The sequence below is a fragment of the Camelus ferus genome, chromosome 19 (genome assembly GCF_009834535.1).
Source record: "Camelus ferus isolate YT-003-E chromosome 19, BCGSAC_Cfer_1.0, whole genome shotgun sequence".
Lineage (NCBI taxonomy): Eukaryota > Metazoa > Chordata > Mammalia > Artiodactyla > Camelidae > Camelus > Camelus ferus.
The window spans coordinates 39,873,493-39,886,954 of NC_045714.1; the positions used below are offsets into that span (position 1 = coordinate 39,873,493).

The 13,462-nt window shown below is 35.6% G+C and overlaps 1 protein-coding gene across 1 annotated transcript in view; it reads left to right on the top strand.

Moving 5' to 3' along the window:
* Nucleotides 1-13,462, top strand: part of CTNNBL1 (catenin beta like 1) — a 143,948-nt gene that overhangs the window by 65,306 nt on the left and 65,180 nt on the right. Inside the window, 4 exon segments of the mRNA XM_006188621.2 lie at nucleotides 3,362-3,434; nucleotides 3,671-3,729; nucleotides 5,040-5,066; nucleotides 5,068-5,189. Coding sequence (XP_006188683.1) covers nucleotides 3,362-3,434; nucleotides 3,671-3,729; nucleotides 5,040-5,066; nucleotides 5,068-5,189 — 281 coding nt within the window.

Below are 13,462 nucleotides of genomic sequence, written 5' to 3' on the forward strand. Positions count from 1 at the left end.
AAATCACTGCTTCAAAAACAGTTGTCATATTCAGCATTTGAGCCCATGAATTGAGAATTGGCTATACTATACTACATGTACAACTGGTTGATGCTAAGTCCTTAGCCTCTTATGACCAAGAGTTGGGACTGTGCAGGGCACAAGCTGCCTTAACGATTATACAGGACTATAGATGTGTCTGAATGTGCCCTGTGTGTTCCAGGTACCAGAGGTGAGCGGCAGAAATAACCTGCAGCTTCTTGCTGCGGGTGGTAGCATAATTGTCTCGTACTTTCCAAAAAAGCAGCAGCTCCCAAAAAGGTGAAGTTTAATTTTATTCAGGGCTAGTACATGCTGAGTACAAACCTATGTTTGGCTCTGTAATTACACTGACAGCTGAAAGATTTAGGATCACCAGGCTCCTGGATAGAAGAGAGACCTAGAAGCCCCAACCTTCATTGGCTAACTCTGCAAAATCCAAGAGACCTTATACCTGTTAAATGAATTCTCCTGTCTGCTGATTCTGACTAAATGCCCTTGTAATTTGGCATTTGGTGTTTTGCAGGCTTGGAGGCTGTCATCTCTAACTGAGATTTAAACAGAAATAAAACTTCCTTGGTGACTTTTGTCTTTGACTAGACATGAAAGATTAGTCTCCTTCTTCCCCATCTAGCCCACAGCTTCGCTTAACATAGGAGATATCAATCAGGTTAGCGAGGCAGAGTAACTTGGCCAAGCTCACATAGCTGGTAACTGTTGGAACTGAGATTTTAACCTGAATATTTCTAATTTCCAGACGTCAGAAAAACTTGTGGTACCTACTGTGTGTTAGGTACTTCCATATTATATATTTAATTCTCATAGTAACTCTCCAAAGAAGTTGTTATTTTGTTATTTCCATATTACAGATAAAGAAACTTGAGACCAAGAAATGTTTCTTTGGTCATAGATGACCATTCTTTTTTTTTTAAACTACAGTCGCTTACAATGTGTCAATTTCTGGTAGATGACCATTCTTAATTTATGGTGCCATTAGTGTCTTAGTAATTTTGTTTTTACAGGGTCCTGTGCCAAAAAGGACCTAGTAGTCCCATTTAAAGGAATTAGGTCCAAACAGTTTAATACATATTTATGTCCTAACAATTTAGTATCTATTTGAGAAAATAATATACATGAATTAAAAGCATTTTTAGTTCATCTTAAATACCACAATTACTTACCAGTAGATATGTGTACCTTTTGAGTACTGCACAACTTCTAAAACCTTGGAATCAGAGTAAACACCACCACCTTCATTCCTATTCCACATTGATTTTCACACAGTTCTTTTATCACAGCAACCACCAAAACCCAGCTTCACAAAGCTAGGATGTCATCAAAAGAAGTGTACCCTGGAACTAGTGGTTAATGCACTCACTATTCAACAGATATTGGATGTCACTGTGCTTTCCTTGGAAATCCTGTGAATCCTTGGAATGCCCTGTGAATTCAGTATGATGTCCCAGGGATCTTGGCACATAGTTTGGGAACTGCATACTTGTGTCACATAGGTAGTGCATGCTCATGAATTAAATCTAGGTGTGTCTGATCCCAGATTCATGTCCTTATTTTTTTAAACATGACTGTATTACTTGATAAAATTGATTTTAATTCAGCATAATTTAAAAAAATGCCATGACAATGGACCATGTTCATGTCAAATCGCCTCTGTTTGCTATCACTTCCAATTGTTTTGTCTTAAATATGGCAAGTGCCCAATAAATATTTGTTGAAAAAAGAGGAAACCTCCCTCCTACTTTGGAGACAGGAGTTTATAAAATCAAATGAAGGACAAGAGGCATTGGAACCATAGAAAGCCTATTGCTCTAGTGGCCTAATGTTGTTTGGTTTCTTTCAGTAAGTGTACCTGTTTCAAACAAGAACCCTGACCCTTGAAAAGCTGTGTATAAGCTGGTATGGCTTAAATCATTTAAACTAGCAATATTTGTAACTTAAATGTTTGAGGAAGTAATTTCATTAGTAAATCCTTCATTCCAATAGAGATGCTCACCCTTTGGCTTTAGACTATTGTGTTTTGATTTGTATAAAACTATTTTTCTTAAAGTGAAAAATCCATTTAAACCCTGGCTGTTACACTGAATTTCTTGAAACAAGGCCTTAAATTTGCTCAAGGAGTATACCTTGTAGTCAGCACATGTAAGACCTTGTATTTACAGATCTTTTAACCTAAGATGGGTCATACCTGGTCAGCCTTCTGAAATCCCATGGGGTGCTCTTAGGCATGATGAGGAAGACGTGCAAAGAGAACTGAAAAGATGCTGTGTGTTGCTTCATTAAGGGCCACTCTTCCCTCTTAAGTACAAAATCAATGTCCAAACAGAACTGTGAATGGTGCTAAGGTGATGAAGGTGTTAGCTCCAGAATAAACACTTTCCCTTTCCAGGTACAGTAATTATTTGTCATTTCAAAAACTTGGATAAGTAGCAAGGCTGCTGCTGATTAACAGTCATTGTCTAGGTGCCTGCATTTAAAGGATCAAGGGTACAGTACATAAAAACACATCAATGAGGCTTGCTCCTCTCTGTGTACCTTTATCTGAGGGGCATTGTTAAGTGGAGAGATACTTGAGTGTCGCTACTGAAACAGCAATGTGGATGGCCATGAAAGATAGTCTCTGCAGTAGATGTGTCCCCTCTGCAACTCCAAGTAGCAGAGCATGCTGCAGGGGAAGAATTGTGGATAGTAATTTGGGTATTAAAATATTAACACATTTCTGCATATTTAATGTGGTTTCCTTTTTAAATAGTAGGCAGATTATGGTCCACGAGCAGATAGGCTTATGGTTTCAAATTAAATTTTCAGCATTAAAAAAATCCAAAAGGAACTACTTTGTTATAAAGACATTCAACTAATCTAAACAAGTACTTGCTTTCTTTTCAGCCTCTCTGATCATCTATCTGCTAATTTGTAGCCTAATTTTATGATTGTAGCTTGTGATGAAATTTCATGGATTTTAGCCTTAAAATTTCAAAACTTCCATTATTCATCTAGTTCACATTTGAGTATGTACTATATGCTAGACAACTGTCCTGAACTCAAAATGGGAAATCTGGGAAGGCCTCACAGAGGAGGTGACATTCATACTGGGCAGTAGGAGTGTAAGAACCATTGTGTACTTCTACCATTTATGGTTTTACTATGTAGTACTTGAGTCTGGTCTCTTGAGAGGAGAGGCAGACATTGTGTTACCCTTAACCTGCCTTTTCCCTTTTCTAATGTATACTTCTCTCTAATTCAGATCTTAGTACTTATGAAAAATTGGTCCTGGGGAAGGAAGCAAGGCCCCTTAATATTTTTTCTCATTTCTCCTATTTCCCCACAGGCAAAGATGCCTTTCGACGCCAACAAACTGTATTGTAGTGAAGTACTGGCCATATTGCTCCAGGACAACGATGGTGAGGCTCCCTCTTGGTATTGATATACTGTTAGGATAGGAGCCAGGCTTGTTTCAGATCATGACAGCAAGCTCTCTTGCCTTTGGCATCCCCTTGCTCTCCCTCTCGCTCTCTGTGCAGCTTTTGTACTCTGTCAAGCTGTATTGATTTTGTTTGCTGATGTATCAGTGTTAGACGGCTGTAAAATCTGACAGTTAGCTTCATTTTTTTTTCTTCCTATTTTTTTCCCTTTTTAGAAAACAGGGAATTGCTTGGGGAGCTGGATGGAATCGATGTGCTTCTTCAGCAGTTATCCGTGAGTAATTCTTATGCTTCCTGTCTGCCATGAAGATACATGGCTTGCTTTATTTAAGTGGGGGGTGGAGCTGGAAGTTTCGGGAAGGAATAAGCCATATGATGCAAGCCATATGGGGTATGTTGGCAGGTTTGAGACTACATTGGAGGTACATGTTTTGTCTCCTTTTCTTAGTCATTTGCTTTTTATAACCAGATATCACTGTGTATCTGGTGTGGACTTTTGATATTTGTCAGTCCAAAAGAGGTGTACTTCCTGCTTAAGTGTATGTTCTTGGGCCAAGAATACCAAATTATTTTCAGTTGACCCACTCCAAAGATTATTCATTTTCTTTCCTGTCAATCTGCTGCTAACATGGAGTTAGTTCACTTAGGATCCAGATAAGCTCCAGGAGTACAACTTCCAATACAATGGGATAGAGGTCACAGAAGAGGGGAGGGAAGGATGTGGCATTGGAGGTTGGAATAAGGAATCAGGAATTGCCATTTGCTCATTGTAATAAATATAAATCCAGTTGAAATGATGTTCTGCTGGCATTCTGAAAATACTGTTAGGATTTTTGTAACAAATCTCATCCATACTGTTCCCAAACCAGGACTGAAAATAGATCATTTGGATTAAGTCTTGAGAGTGTTGGGAGTGTCTGAGATGTCAGTTTGCATACAGCTTCCATTTTGGTGCCAGCAGCCTGAGTGACTTGGCCTCCATCCTAAAAAAATAGATCTTTGAATTGTGAATCTGTTTCCAGTTCTGGGAAAGTGCTTGTCCTATTCTTGCAAGATTATTGATCATTTTGTAAGAGACTGTATGGATATGCATACACTGTTAAAAGGCTTTTTCCTTTTAACATGCCATATATTTCTGGAAAAGACAAAACTTGTGCTTTGAGCTGTTCCCATGACTTAGAGCCACAACTGGTATACGAGGCAGTTTAGCAGCCCTGATGGTTAGGAGACTCTTCCTTATATCGGGCCAAGATTTGCCCTTCTGGATTGTGGTTTCTTTTCGAAGGGGAAGAGATGGGTTGTGGTTGGGTGGGGCTCTGCCTCCTTGCAACTATCAGTCACTCATGGACACAATGGTCAGTTGAGAGTTTTGGTTTTTACATGAACAAGACATTTATTTAATACCTGTGAATCAGAAAACCCAGTTTCTCTAAAATGGAAACTGATGAGAATTTTGTTTGGTAAGTTTCTGTTTCTTCAACTGGGTGGTAATCAGGACAGACAGGCTTTGGAAATTGTTGAGTGCTGGTTGATGAAAAGACATTCTCTTATGGTTCTGTGCTTTCTGATGTCTTTGCTTTACAGGTGTTTAAAAGACACAATCCTAGCACCTGCTGAGGAGCAGGAGATGATGGAGAATCTGTTCGATTCACTCTGCTCCTGCCTAATGCTCAGTTCCAATCGTGAGCGCTTCCTGAAGGGCGAGGGTCTTCAGCTGATGAATCTCATGCTCAGGTATGCTTCGTATCTCCTATCTCTCCATCTCTTTTTGAACAGCTCCTCACTGTTAACCTGAATTTGAGAACGTGTAGCTGTGATATTTTATTCCATTAAGTTTCCTAGATATATAAAACAATAAAGTTTTCAGGTATGTGTATGGTCTTTTCTAAAGTTAGATTGGATGAATAAAAAGTATATTTTGGTCTGTTTGTGGCCCCTTATTGTGTCCCATTGAAGGGAAATATTTTTTTACTTTTTTTTTTTTTCTCTTAATGCATAGGTTTTCGGAGCTGTAGTCATTAACTTTCAGACATATCCTATATTAATTTCTTAACAACTCAATTTTCTTTATATCCCACGTAGACCTATCTATGCCATATGTTTGTCTGTATTTTTATTATTAACAGCAGAATGTCATTCATATTTCTCATTTGTACATATTTTCATTATATATTATTTTCAGTAATGAATTGTGCATGTGATGTGTGCCTGGCATAGGAAACATGAAAGTGTGCAAGACAGTTCTAGAACTTTTCTTTATGGTACTTTCCTTGTGTATCTTATTATTTATGCCTTGATTCCTTAAAGTATTTAAAGTAGATACCATGTTAGTATATTTCACAGAGTCCTGAAGTTAGAAGTAAATGGGAGGTAACTTGTTACCGATAACTCTTTTGAGAAATCTAGCTTGGAAGGGAAAGAGAGAAATGAGGTGAAGGTGTTATAGTGTCAATGGACAGTTTTTTAAATTGAGACATACAAGAGCATGTTTGCATGGTTGGAAGACTAATCATTATGGGATTATTCTTTATGAACTTGAGCCAGAGTCCACATCTTGAAACTTGTATTCACATACAATGAAACTTCTGTTAAACTACTTGTTTGAAAAAAATTATTTATAAATTTGATACATATCTACTAAATATAATTTACAATATAGACATGCAAAACTGCTGTTAGAAACACTGATAAGGTACTATGTTAAGTGCTTAGCTTATACGGAAATAAATAAGACAGAATTCCTGCATCCGGAACCTAAAAATAGCTCTGTTACTGAAACACAAGCCAACTTTGGATGCATAATCTTTCTGGTCTTTTTTTCTGTAACTTTTCTTGTTTTTAACAGCTTTTTAGGCCTACCACGCATGTAATTTTCTATTCTGTTTTTTTTAAACTTACATGCTGTTTCCCGTGCTGTGCCATAATCTTCCTGAGAGTTTTCAATAACTGCATAATGGACTCTAAGGGAATATAGCTTACTTCATCATCTTCTGTTATTGATATTGAGGTTATTTCCAGTGTTTTGTTATTATAACAAATTCTCCAATGACAAATTCTACAATTTTTATGCTTTAAACTATTTTTGTTTTTAGGATTATAAAGGTTTATGTTTCTAAAATATCTTCTCTTTAAAGATTTGTGTAGAGCTGGAGTGGGGGCACAGTAGACCTCATTTATCTAGTACATACCAGACCTTGGATTGATGGGAAAATCTTCCTTTTTGGAATTGCTTTAAAATTTTTATTTTAAAGTGCAGAGAGCAGCATTGGAATTATTCAGAGGCCTTCAGTGTTCAGCTGATTTTTGCTAGCTTTACTCTCTTGAGTCTTTTGTTTGTTTGTCTCATTTACCCTTCTAATTGCCTGTCCTTTTGTTGAAATGACCTACCTTTTCTCAAGCAAATAGCATATAAAGAAGATGCATTTGGCTTCCTGGGCCTTCTAACCTTAAAACTATACTCTGCAGGGACTTTTCTCTAAGCTTCTTAAAGGTCTGAACTGCCAGTGTCTTTCGATGGTTGAGAGCAAATACGAGGTGATGTATTCCTGTAGCATATGGCTTGGAAATGTGCAGCAGTAGGGAGCTGAATAAATAACCAGAGATATGGATTATTCAAACAGGAATGCTGAGATTGGGAGCCTAATTAAAAAGGAGTTCCAAAAGACTTAGAAACTTCCTCTCTAGGATCTCCTAACTTTTCGTTTTTGAATGCTGAAGTTAACTGTTAGATTAATTCTTTCTCATTAATTAGGTATATTAGCAGATTCAGCATTTCCTTTTTTCTCTTTCTCATTTTCTTTGTTCTGTGTTATTTTTCTTCTTCAGGCTCCCAAATGGAAAGTTTAATAGGACGAAATTTTTTTTCATACTAGATTCATGCTTCCTGATTTTCTGGGAAGAGCTGCCAAGTTGCTCCCTGTCTCGAGGGGACTCGTTCAAAGACTATGAAGCTGTAACACTAAAAGTTCAGGAAAATTTCTGTGGTTCTATTGCCCCTAAATGCTAATCTTTATTTTGATTCAGGCACTCATCAAACAATTATGAAATGCTCACCTAGAGAGGTGGTATAGTGTGGAAGAAAGGGCGTTGGAGTTGAGGTCAGTGTGGGTTTGGAACATAGCTCTTTTACTTACTAGTTCTGGATATTTGGTGAGTTACCCTACCCTTTCTGACCTCTGACCCTCAGTTTTTTCATCTGAAAACTGAGAATGCCAAATAACAATGCCAAATTTGCAGGGGGTTTGTGGGATTTAGACTGTATATAAAGTGTCTGGGATAATTTTGCATGTTAAAACATTGGTAAGGTGCTGTGTTAACTTGCTGTGGTTTTTGTTTGCTTACTTGTTTGTTTTTTTTTGGTGGGGGGAGGAAGGTAATTAGATTGATTTATTTATTTACTTTTTTTTAGAGGAGGTACTAGGGTTAACTTACTATGTTAAGTACTAGGCTTATACAGACATGAACAAGACAGTATTCCTGCCTTCAAGAAATTCAATAGCTATTGGGAGAGGCCGACATTAAATAACGGTAATATAACTGAGTGTATTAACTATTAAGAGGAACAGTTAATTTTGCATGTCTATACCTTGTGAATTTTCTTTTTACATTTCTGATTATTGATAAGGAAAGGTCAACAATGAGATAATCATTTATACACACAAATTAGCACATACAGATATATATATATATATATATATATATATATATATATATATATATATACTACCCAATTTAATATTTTTATCATTTTTATTCAGGCATAGTTTATGTACAATAAATCACACTCATTTTAAGTGTACAGTTCTCATTTTGGCTGATGCACACACCTTTGTTTTCAGCACAGTGAATGTATAGAACAGCCCTATTCTATAGAAATGTAATGCAAGCGAGATACGTAATTTTATATTTTGTAGTAGACACAGTAAAATAGTTTAAAAGAAACAAATAAAGTTAATAATGTATTTCACATAGCCCAGTATATTAAGAATCATCATTTCAACATGTAATCAATAAAAAATACAGTTATTAAGCCATTTTACATTCTTTTTTCATACTGTCTTTGAAATTCAGTGTCTATTTTACATTTACATCTCAATTCAGTGCTAAATTTTCATTAATTTTTCATTGATTTATATTTAGACTTCATAAAATTTACATAAAATTGAAAAAGTCTATTCCCATACCTAAGTTTTTCTAGACATCCTTAAATGTTTCCCAGTAACTGAATCAAGTATCAATTTTTAAATTTAAACTTAAATTTAAATAAATTTAAATTTTAGCTCCTCAATTTAAATCTAAAACTTAGCCACTTTTCAGATGCTCAGTAGCTACATGTGGCTGGTGGCTGCCATATTGGACAGTGCATGTATAGATTATTTTTATCACCTTCCAAAATTCTCTTGCTCCCTTTTGTCATTATTTTCCACAGTCCACCTTAGGCCTCAGGCAACTATTTGTCATTCTAGAATTTCATATAAATGGAATTGTACAGTATGTGTTTTGTTTAGCTTATATCATTCAACAAATTGTTTTTGAAAATCCTTCATCTTGCATATATCAGTCGTTTGTTTCTTTTTTATACTTAGGAGTATTGCATTATATTTCTTCATTCCAGCATGTCATTTTGTTTATTTATTCACTTGTTGATGGACATTTGGGTTATTTCCAGTGTTTTGCTATTGTGAATAAAGTCTTTGGGTAAACAGGTATTTTCATTTCTCTTGGACAAATGACTGAGTCATATAAATAAATATAAGTTTACTGTTAGAAGCTATCAAGCTGTTTTCCAAAATGATTGTATCATTTTAGTTTTTACCAGCAAGGCATAAGAGCTCCAGTTGCTCCATATCCTTTGTAACTCTTGGTATTGTCGGACTTCAATTTTAGCCATTTAAGTGAGTTTGTAGTGTGGTTTTAATATGCGTATAACTGATGGCTAATGATATTGAGCATTTTTTCATGTGCATATCGGCCTTTCCTATGTCTTGTTAAAGTCAAATCTTCCTTCAAACCTTTTGTCTGATTTTTATTTGGGTTGTCATATTGAGTTTTAAGTGCTCTTTATTCTAGATACAAGTCTTTGTCAGATACATACTTTGGAAATCTTTTCTCCTTATCTGTGGCTTGCCCTTTCATTTTTTAGCAGTGTCTTTTTAAAAGTTTTACTTTGATAAAGTATAATTTATAAACTTATTTGAGTTGTTCTTTTGGTATGGTATATAAATTGTGTTTGCCTAACCCAAGATCTCAAAGCATTTCTTTAATATTTTCTTTTAGAAGTTTTCAGTTTGGGGTTTTACATTTATAGATCTGTGATCCATTTTAAATTAATTTCTGTTTTTGTGTGAGGTATGAATTGAGGTTCTTGGTGTTATTTATTATTTTTGCATATAGATGTCCAGTTCTGGCAAAGACTATCCATGTTCCATTAAATTGCCTTTACACCTTTGTCAGAAATCAATTTATCTTATATGTGTAGGTCTATTTCCATGTTTTCTATTCTGCTCCATTGATCTGTGTGTCTTTTTGCCTAGCACCACCCTATTTTGGTGATTATAGCTTCATAGTTAAGTCTTGAAATCATGTGCTGTGAATCCACTGACTTAATGTCTTTTTAAGAATTGTTTTAACTGTTCAGGTTCTTTAGTTTCTTTGTCTCTCTGTATAAATTTTAGAATCAGCCTGTCAATTTATAGAAAAACCGTGCTGGGATTTGATTGGAATTGCATTGAATCTATAGATTATTTGAGGGAGAATGGACATCTTTGTAATAATGCATCTTCCAATCCTTGAACATGGTATATTTCTTCATTTATTTAGGTCTTTGATTTCTGTCATCAGTGTTATAGTTTTTCTTAAGACAATTTGATATTTTATACTTTCCTGAAATTCTCAATTTCATAAACTTTCAAGTTAATGAATATAATTTGTCCTTGTATTCATACAATTCTTTTCCGTATCCTCCATTTCATTTCCTCTCTTTCACCTTCTGTACTTTATGTCCCTTTTATCATAATTAATGTTATGTATTTAAATTTCCTTGCTTTCTTCCTCAGTCAGATTTTTTAGAAATGATAGTGATTATTCTTGCTTTTGGTTTGGTATTTTGTTTATTTGGATACTTTATTTTTTTGCCTTCTCAGGAATTTTTTTTTTCTGGCTTTAATTCTTTTTCTACTTTCTTTTCTTTTTGTTTTATTGCCCTTTTTCTAAATTTCTGAATTAAATGGTTAATGCTTTTTAAAATATTTCTCTTATTTAAAAACAAAAACATTTCAGGTTAAATTTTTTTCTCTTAAAATTGCTTAGCTTCATCACATTTTCAAGTGGTTAAGTCTTGCTTTCTTATTATATTAATAGAAAATATAGGCTGAAAAATACCTACTTTCTGAATTTGAGATTTCACTTGTGGCCTTGTAGATGGCTAGTTTTTGTGTATATTCCATGGACATTTGAATAAAATTTGTGTTCCTAGGGTACAAAGTACTATAAATATCACCTAAATAAATTTTTAAATATACTTTTAACTCTTCTGTATCCAATTTTCTTTTTTTTTTTTTTTAATAATCTGTCAAATTCTGAATGTAGAATTAGACTAATTGTGGAGTTTTTTCTATTCTTGAAGTTTTTGGCTTGTTATATTCTTACTTGCTTATTCAGCAAGTAAGTGCTAATTACTTTTATTTCAATCTTGAATTGTATATTTTGTCAATATTGAATACCCTCTTTGTTGCACGTAATGAATTTGTCTTGAATCCTTTTGTAATTTGTGTTTGTCTATTGTATCCCTTCCTCTCCTTTTATCTTTAACTTTTTGTCGTTTTATATTATATGTGACTCTTCATAACAGCATGTAGCTGTTTTTTAGGGTTTTAGTCCAATATTAGAGTTTGTCTTTAAATAGATGAATTTAATGTATTTATTTCTGTTGTAATGACTGTTATGTTTGGTCCTTTTCTTCCATTTATTTTGTTCTAGTGATTACCTCGATGGTTTTGTTTTGTCTTGTCTTTTTGTTCTTTCATCATTTTCCTTCTTCTGTATAAACATAGAAATTATTCTGTTCCTTTTCTATTACTGAAGTTTAATTTTTAAAAAATGAAGCTTTATTTTTTGTCTATGAACGTTTGAAAGGGTATCAAGTCCCTTCAGAGTCTGGCCTCTGCCTAACTCTCCTGTGGCCATCTCTTCTCATTCTCCTTTTCCCACACTTTTACATCCTACTCTCTAAACCAAACTATTTTAGATTCCTTAACACATTTCATTATTTTCTAAGGGTAGCTCACCCTTGATATTTAGGATAAGCTTCTTTAAGAAACTTCTGCCCCTATATCACTTCTCCTAGCCATGTCCTTACACCCATTTCTCCCCCCCCACCCCGAGATTTTGAGATGAGGTTCTGGCATCCCTCGTGCACCTCTGTGGGAGCACTTACCACCCTATGCGGGAAGCATCTGTTTGTCTCTGGCTGTACTGTAAGACTCTCGAGAGCAGAGACAGGCCAACCTCTTCACACCCCCAGAACCGAGCAACACTACTCCCAATAAATATTTTCTAAATGAATGAGAAAAATCTGAGAAACATTTTTGCTGTTTAGAATCCTGGAGTCACAGAACTGCTGGCAGATCCCATAGGTAGACCCAAGGGATGAGGAGTAACTTATGAAAAGCCATGTAGCTGAGAATGCAGACTCCTGCCTGGAGATATTTAGTCCTGTTTTCCCATGTGAAATCTTTTAGTGTGTGAAGAACATAAAACATGCCACAGAGTGGTTGTCAACCTGATCTTCAAGGCTGCAGGGAATCCAGGCGTCAACTGTTGTCCTGGGCTCACTGCCTTGTTTTGCCTGTGCCCATGCTGGGCTTCAGAGCAGAAGCCAACACAAGTGTCCACACTTCAGTTTATCCCCCTTTGGAACACTTGAACTTCTCAACTCTCTTCTTCCATCATCCTCCTACGTATTTCAGGGTTATGGTTTAGATATTTATTTCTTATAACCTTTATACTCAGTGTTCAAAGAAATCCTTCACATAGATTTGTAGTGTCTCGGCTTTTGTTTCTGGAGACTGTTTAGAGGCTAGTACCTCTTTGCCATCACCTTGCAGGCCTTTCCTCTCTGGTTTACCCTTCCACCCCAGTGTTAGTTTAGTTGGCAGCTGACTTTTTTTCATTCCTATATTAAAAGAGCACCTGGATTTCATAGTGCTTGACAGAATCAATAAGAAAAAAAAAGGGACTATTTTTTGTTGTTTTCTCTATCTCTGCCAAAGGACAGATGAAGACATTTTGAAAAAGAAGAAAAGATTGCTGAGGTGATATTTAAAAATAGAACTCATGCTGTGAAAAAAGCAGCAGGTAGCCATCCTAGAGTATAAGAACTCAAAAAAAAAAAAAAAGTGGTGGGGGGGAACTCCTTATTCAGCCCTAGTGTTTTGATAAGGAAAGAGAAAAATGAGGTGAGGGTGGGAGATGCAGAGCTTCGTGGGCAGTGTGGACCTGTATACTGAAAGGACGAGGGAACCAGAGAGTCCCTGCTGGAGAAAATCCTGCTCCTGTGTGTCAGGCAGCTTGGCCCCGTTCTTTTAGTTTGATAGTCAAGAGTTAGGATACAGACAGAATATTTGGATGTTCTTTGGCAGCAAAAGAGTTAAAATAATGAACATGAACCAAGTGCTATTTTGGTAGTCAGGGACAGTTGAGACGAAAATAAAATTTAGGAGAATTATAGTTTAGTATTCAGTTTAACAGAGTGATGATGAGATTTAGAGGGCCCAAGTCATAGAAATAAGGCTAAATTACTCTTACGAAGGTATAGCCATTTTACAATTTAGCAGGAAATAAAGGCAGAGCTATTAAAATGCCCTCATTGCCCCTGGAAAGAGACTGGTTTGCTGTTTCCATGTTCTTGGTTACAGATGTCTCTCTTTGGTAAGATTTGCTACAAATAGAAGATTTCAATATATTAGGTTTCATTACAGACTATACTCCAAATCATTTGCCTCTTGCCC